Below are 7,500 nucleotides of genomic sequence, written 5' to 3' on the forward strand. Positions count from 1 at the left end.
GAAGATGTACATGTCCATGTGAATGTTGGTCATTTCGCTGATGGTTGTTTTGCAAGCGTCTCTAGTCAGTTCCCAAATGTGTAGAAGTCAGTTCGCAAATGTTGTCACGTCACTGTACAAAGAATGCTTTTGAACATTACATGACCTTTTGTTTTCTTAAAATGTAGCCTTGTTTCATTTTGATTGTGTGATTATAAAACATCCTTTGGCCAGCCACACAAAGAGTTATTTCAGTTTAGTTTCCTTTACATCATAGAAGTTCATCAGGCCTTTTTTCATGCAAACATTTTAGTTTTAAGGAGTTGTCCCTGGAGTAAAGAGGAGTTTTATAGGAGTCTTTCAGAGTTTTTTTTTACAACTTGGAGTTCATCCCAGGAGCCAAGATCAGACGTAAGTCATGATCACTAGTTGTGTTTTCTGTCGTCAGATTTGCAGTTTAGCTCGTTTCCTTAGCTTAGACAGATCGTGCATTCCTTTTAGTTTTCATCGCAAGTGTTGTAACAAGTCACCTAGCCTGATTACATGATTTAGTCCAATAAACGTGTGTAAGAGTCTGCTGTCCGTCCTGTACTTCACTGTGGTTGACCTGGTGGACCCAATTACGCTGCACCCCATGTCTGCTGTGCTGGGAACGTGCTAAATGTTATAAACATTTCTATGTGTAGAAGTCAGTTCACACACTTTGTAGATTTGAGATGTCAACATTTGAGCATACAAACTAACTCTCTAGCTTAAGTCATACAGTCTTATAGTAGATTTCACTCTATCACAGTGTTTGCATGTTGCATGTTGCATGTACAGTGGCTGTAATAAGCAAATCAATCTACCGATATGAAACAGGTCTTACTGCTTTTGTGTTCTATCAGGAAGCTTTGCTCTTTGTAGGAAAGTCCACAACTACTGAGACATGGGATAAAAATTCCACCATCTTGGGATGAAATATTAACATGTTTGCTAAGTGACATAGGTGAAAGTGTCAATGTCCTTTGCTTTCCATTTCTGGTTCTAGTAGTGCCTCTGGCTCCTTCGCTTGCTTTGGCCACAGCAATATTTTAATCAAGTTGCTGTAATACACAAACATATTTATTGCTTGCAATTAAAATGAAATTACATGCAGGTACATGTGGGCTGTCTGAGTGACAGATTCTAAGCAAAAAGTGACAAGTGCCGTCAACTACCATTAACTGAACCAATTCATTTAAATGAAAATATACCTTATTACATGCAGGGATGTGTGGGCTATCAGAGTGACACCAGAGTTACAATTTCAAATCATTATATTCACTTCTATTAACCAAACCGATTTGTTTAAATTGAAAATTTAGATAATTTTTCTTAAGATAATTTCCTTCCTCCACTGATTGTCCAGCTTTTGTGAGGGCACAGGTTGAAAAGGCATAACTCCTTGCAGGACCTCCACAAGAAACAGTTTTTTATGAGGAAGAGGAAGATGTTCCTGTCAAAGCAGAAGAACTAATCTAGGATAGACTAGGAACTAGGATAGGAATATTTCAATCATCACAATGTTTTGTTTTGTTGAAAGGTCTTTTAAAGGCAGAAAAAGTGAACAGAAAATTCAACCTTATTTGTCTCAGTGTCTCAGGAATGAGGAACAAAGTTAATGTAAAAATATTCATACTCATTGCCTAAAGTTAATATGTCCTCATCACAAGGTACTATATGAACAAGCAGCATGAAAATTATTAATTTCTATTTCTCAAAAGCTTTCAAATTATTGTTATTGAAATAACAGGAATCAATATATAATCCCTTTACCACCCTCTCTAGATCATGGACTGATCCATCTTTTGATATATGACAAAGTTTATCATTCACACAAATCACACAGATTATGTATTATGAAATAATTTATCTTGATTTCATGACTTATCATCTGTGTCATTTATATGTCAAACAACAAGATTTATAAAGAAAGATCACAATATTTCCAGTTATTAGTTTGATTGTAATTCTTGATTTAGTTATGGTTAGTTCTATCATCCTGAATGAGCATGAATTCTAGTGTGCTACACTGGACAAAACTTTAGACTTTCTAATATTTCTTCAAGCTAGGCCAGTCAGGTCATGGTACAAAGAGCAAAGTCAGAAAAAGCGAACTATAGATGACCACATACCAATCCATACATTATTTTTATTAATAACTTTTTATATTCATGATGTCTTTAATGCAACAATTTCCTTGTTTAGACTTGTACATATGTAGATGTCACTGACACATTATTTTAAAAAAATTCCAGTGCTTACAACAGTTTTGATGTGCAGTAACACACAACCAACATTTCATATACATTTAAATGATCTGGAAGTACATTTATGGAGGTACTTGTTTAATGGACACACTGCTTGACATGTCTGCTTAACACAGCTTCAGGAAATAGAAGTAGAATGCATTGCACATGTATGTTGTATATGTAACAAATGCTCTGTTTGTTTTGTGTTGACAAAATTAAATACCTGACTACAGAGTGCATAGATGTTGTCATTAGAATCTTAAACATTTCATTGATACAAAATTTTATATGAATGTTATTTGAACTGATGTTGATTTTTGTCTCTGCATTTCCAGATTGGTGCTAAAATATGCAAAAGGATTATGTATCTGCTGGTGAGTATCATGCTCATAACTTTGTGCGAATTAGCCCAACAAAGTTTTAAAATGGTATGTTTGAGGTAAAATATTGATTTGATGCAAAACACCATCAGACAGCTTAAGTTTTACAATTTCTAAGGTTGACATCCATATGTATTATTCATTGCAACAATGCTTCAAATAGATGCCTATAATGGGTTTTTTCATTGATGGTATTTTTTGATAGACATACATTTTAATTTGCACTCTTTGTTGCATTCACAGAAAGTCACATTGAATATTCAAAGCAGAAATACCATCATGATTCAGAAAGGAATGTGGTAGCTTAATTATTTTTAACCACCAGCTTGTTTAACCCTTTTACTCCCATGTGTGACCAAGACAGAATTTCTCCTTACAATATCAATAGAATATCAAGAAAACGAGTGATGAGAATAAAGAAAATTATCAGTTAGAGTATTATAAATTTATCCAATATCAAATTCTCCAAACTAACATCACAAGAACTGTATGGCAAACAATAAGGAGAATTCAGAATGAGATCTTGGGAGTTAAAGAGTCAATTAATGTAACAATTTATTTAGGTGACACAGATCTGAAGCTTGTAGCATATATATGACTTTAAGGTGTTTAGATATTTCATTTTGATATTGTATATATTGATTTATAACAATATGCCACCCGAGTTGTATTAAACTGTTACAATAATCCATAGTTCTCTTCAAAGTCCTGAGTATTAACTAAAAAACTAATGTGTGTATTAAGTTTTCTCTGAAGTATTTCTCTTGTGATTGAGGAGTTTAATTTCCTATTCTAAAAGTAATTTTAATAGCAATTTCATTGTCATGGATGTTGCAGTGACATGCAAAAATCATCATAAGAAATATAGATTTTTATTGTTAGATGGCTTTTACTACTGCATTTTCTCATTCAGTTCCTTATTTCAATCACAAATTGATAAAAGTAAAAGTTAAGTAACACTTATAGCCACAAACAAATTAAAATAAAGTTAATGTTTGAAATCATTAAGTTTTTACAAGATACAGCTTTCTAACCCTAAGCAATGAAATCTTTATTTCACACTGAAACTTTGAAAATTTCTTCAATTTAACAAATTTGATTCTTTGTAGTTTTTAATCACCTGTCACTTTATATGAGCACAGGAAGTCAGCTTTAATAATAGCTTAATGCATGTGTATACTACAATATCCACGATAAAATTTGCTGAAAAAACAATCTGTAGATACTTTCAAGCTTCCCTACGATTACCCCCCCCCCCTTCAATTAAAAAATGGTAATATCATTATCTGTTACTAAGGCATTAGTATACCAATATATATCAGATATAAATGTTGTTAAATTATCTAGTGGTATGAATACTTAAGATCTTTCTTTCAGAGTGTTACTTTAAGACAACGATTTTGTTAAAATGGAAGTTAGCAAAATACTGGTTACAGTTAGTGATATCATATATGTTTTAGAGCCCTGATAATTACGTGATTGTTGTAAAGGTTTTTCACAAGGATCGATGGTTATACTGTATTTAGCTCAATACTCAATCTTTTAAAATATATTGATCACTATTTTATACAGTAATTTACACCTCTAACCTCCAGAGTTTGTGCCGCTGCATGTGGTAGGGGAATACGTTCCCAATTTTTATCCCCGATTGTGTTTTGTGTTTTCGTATCAGGCAGCACATAGAGCAAGTCCTGCATTTGCAGTCTGTAGATTATTTTTATGACAGTGTAGTCTGATTACATATGCGCCAGCAACCTCAACTTAGTAACTTTTTGACTATCACTAGATATAAATATAGATATATAGAACCAGTGTACTTCTTTCGTTAACTCTCATTTATTACCTACGAACTGTGTAGATTTTGATCGATACACTACTTTATATTTTTTTGTTTAACCTCACTTAAGTTTGAATTGTGTTGTTCCAGCAGATATTGATATTTACTGCAACTGGAAGAATTTCGTGTGCACAACTGTCGCATATATCGATAATCTTAACTAACTCCTTACCCTTGGTTTTCATTCTTGCACTGTGTATTAGGATACTTGTATACACCATTCACAGCTTGGCTGCTATAAGGTGAATTCAATATTTTCTGAAACAACACATGTCGATATTCCTGTACTTTAAGAAACTTAGAAGAGGAGCAGAGCTCGAGTTTAGATGAGTTGATACTTGGTAAATAATTGTGAATATTTTATTAACTTACGGTAGCGGAGCCAATAAAATTACCTTCCAGAGATAGAAATGTTTATCAATGCGATGTTGTTGCTGCAATATATCCGCGTTAAATGTTAATCCATCGGATGCAGTCGAAGCAAATACACGAGTTGCTATTTTCCCTCCTGCACTATTCCGCCGCGAAGGTTGAAAAAATTCATTTCAGTAACCATGGTTATGGGCACACCTCCGTCACACCTCTATATTGCTCCAATGAGAGCTTCCGTTAAGCTTTCCCAGAATGCACGAGCAATCGCCAACCACAAGTGCATCTTCATTCCAAATTTTCATGTGAAACGTAGATGCGTTGTATTTCTCCTCTTATTAGCCGTAAAAGTTCCATCTGATATTGGATATCTTGTGCTAGCCTTTCGTAGGGTGGAGTTTTTCTTGCGAGTCTTTATGACTGACTTTCACTCATGCAGGAAAGGTAAGTAAGTCGAAACGTTGTAACTTCTTCGGCTACATTCATTAAATCTGTAAACCAGAGTAGCATCAAATGAACTTTAATATATTTTAAGTGCAAAGTAGTTTGCAGCTTTGTCAGCGAGGAGTCCTGTTAAAAGTATTCCATAGTTGCTTTTGTCAGTTAGCCACTCGCTTCTTGTTTCCTTTTTTTTACTACCGCATACTGACAAAGACTTAACGAATAAGACAAAAATTGTTATTTAAGTTATTTGCCTTTGATACTTATTTGTATGTTAATTCTTGGACCAGGGCTTCCAATAATTAAAAAAGAACAAGGTTATTGTAGAAACTCTGAGAAAACCCCGTTTTGAGGGGTGCTGTTGGACAGTACAATGTAATACACACGTTACCCTACGAGTCAGTGCCACCAATGCATAAATGAGCCTATGTGGTGGAGTGTCCATAGACATTATCACTAAACATGTTTATAATGGTTGATGGTTTTCAATTCTATTGAAAATTTCCAAGCTAGTCCTTGGTGAAAGATGTAGGAGAAATGACTGAATTAGTTATCAATTATTTGCTCAAAAACTCCCACAATTCTGCATAAACGCTTGGTTTGGCAATGGGTTATATCCTCAGCACTGGGGGCTGTCCCATGTTGTAACAGATAGGAAAATGAAGTTCAATTTGCATTACTATATGGCAAGGCAGTCTTGAAGTAAATGTTTTGGTCCACTAAAACCATCATAACCGGTGTACTTCTGTTTTGAAAGGCAAAACATTTAAAATTTTAAAGTTTAGTCGAAGTGCAATGTCATGACTCACTTCATAACTTCGCTTGCTTGAGTTCTACCAATGAATATTGACCATCAGTTGCTTTGTAAGGACCTCACCAAAATGTTTTCTAGGATGGTGCTCAGGCTTGTGAAGCAATTATTATTTGCAGTTATAGCTGAATTTATCTGCTACAATGACATCTATAAAATGAGACAGTGGATTCCATTCAATATTTTTAATGAAAATTTAAAGTGACTTGATGAGCTTGGCCATCACGTACACCCCCCCCCTGGCTATTATCACTATGCCCCCCTCTTCCTCCTCTCTGGCCTCTTCTGTTTCCTCCTCTTTCTCTTCCACAGGGAGAGGCACACTCCTTGTAGGAGTGGCCTCTCCCTTCCATAAATGAAACACTTTCTATTTCTTTGAGAAGAAAAAAAAGGAAAGAAATGAATTAGAAGTTGTAATAAGACTACATTCTTACCAGGACATGTTACCTGATTGACAACTGTACTTACATGATCTAAATAACAACCCTTTTTCCTTAAAATCCTTATTTGTATTATCATAGATTTTCATCTCTCCTACAATGCCAGCATACTGCAGTTTTATGTAATTGGAAAACAAAAAGTTGTTGTATATGTGTATGTATTGGATTAAGAAATGAAATTTATTTTAATACAAATAGGGATTTTTGCTGTTAAGCACTATCATTTGTGACTTTAATCGAACAACCAATTTATTTTCACAGTCCTAATCTTCCAATCATCATACCATGGAAAGTGCTTGAACAAATTTTATCCACTTGTTGTGTTGATCAAAAAACTCATTGGTTCACTGTGCTCAGGCCTTTCATTTTTTTTGAAGCAATAAAACTCGTTTGTGCAAACTTTACATGGAATAATCTTTATTTGTTGTGGGTTAAAGAATATTTCTTGGAACCCATATTATTTCTAAAATTTAATTTCTTTTGCATGAGCATGATAAATTAAGATTTCTGAATACTGTGGAAAATGACATTTAAAACAAATGTTAGCCTAGTTTATTGTAATGTCAGTTGTTGTTAGGTTACTACTCACTTCATTTTATTATTCCATCTCTTCCACCCTTTTCCTTTTTTTCCATTTTGCTTGTCCTCATCTATTTTATGAAAAAAGAATTATTGTTTTGAATAAGTTTATTAAAAACACTGTACAAGTTCTAAAATTGTTTCTTTGAAGTTACAATACTGAACCAAGTGATAAAAATGCAAATTATGAGCTTCTACTTTATTAGAAATGGCTAAGGGAAAAACAGTTTGCTAACAAAACATCATTTATATTGCTTAGACTTAATATCAGGAAAGTTTTATTTCAGGGAGGCTATGGTGTCACTTTTACCTTTTTACTTTTTTAACTTTTACAGAGGGGAAACACTAATTACTGTTTACATGTGCATGACATTTTGTGGAATCATAGAAT

At 33.8% G+C, this 7,500-nt stretch overlaps 1 protein-coding gene and 3 long non-coding RNA genes across 7 annotated transcripts in view; 2 read left to right on the top strand and 2 right to left on the bottom strand.

Annotated features, from left to right (window-relative positions):
* The window catches only part of LOC149043956 (uncharacterized), a 114,545-nt gene extending 109,710 nt beyond the window's left edge, over positions 1-4,835 (bottom strand). The window contains exon 1 of the long non-coding RNA XR_016187518.1: positions 4,642-4,835. This is a non-coding gene — a long non-coding RNA (uncharacterized LOC149043956). The remainder of the gene's footprint in view (positions 1-4,641) is intronic.
* LOC149043963 (uncharacterized) overlaps positions 1-7,500 on the top strand; it is an 11,573-nt gene that overhangs the window by 539 nt on the left and 3,534 nt on the right. Inside the window, exons 2-4 of one of the 4 annotated variants that reach the window (XM_089209155.1) lie at positions 293-390; positions 2,588-2,626; positions 2,876-3,075. In XM_089209155.1, the coding sequence (XP_089065281.1) occupies positions 293-390; positions 2,588-2,626; positions 2,876-2,935 (197 nt within the window). In that variant the 3' untranslated portion in view covers positions 2,936-3,075. Of the gene's footprint in view, positions 1-292; positions 391-2,587; positions 2,842-2,875; positions 3,076-7,500 lie in introns of those variants that run through there. The other 3 variants (XM_089209154.1, XM_089209153.1, XR_016187507.1) reach the window with 3 other exon arrangements.
* The window catches only part of LOC149043964 (uncharacterized), a 2,709-nt gene continuing 93 nt past the window's right edge, over positions 4,885-7,500 (top strand). Inside the window, exons 1-2 of the long non-coding RNA XR_016187519.1 lie at positions 4,885-5,282; positions 7,445-7,500. The exon at positions 7,445-7,500 is cut by the window's right edge and continues 93 nt beyond it. This is a non-coding gene — a long non-coding RNA (uncharacterized LOC149043964). The remainder of the gene's footprint in view (positions 5,283-7,444) is intronic.
* On the bottom strand, positions 6,261-7,245 carry LOC149043965 (uncharacterized). The gene is made up of 2 exons (XR_016187557.1): positions 7,120-7,245; positions 6,261-6,463 (listed from the first exon to the last, which is right to left on the bottom strand). It is a non-coding gene; the product is annotated as an uncharacterized LOC149043965 (long non-coding RNA).

Source organism: Pocillopora damicornis, chromosome 6 (genome assembly GCF_964200805.1).
Source record: "Pocillopora damicornis chromosome 6, jaPocDami1.2, whole genome shotgun sequence".
Lineage (NCBI taxonomy): Eukaryota > Metazoa > Cnidaria > Anthozoa > Scleractinia > Pocilloporidae > Pocillopora > Pocillopora damicornis.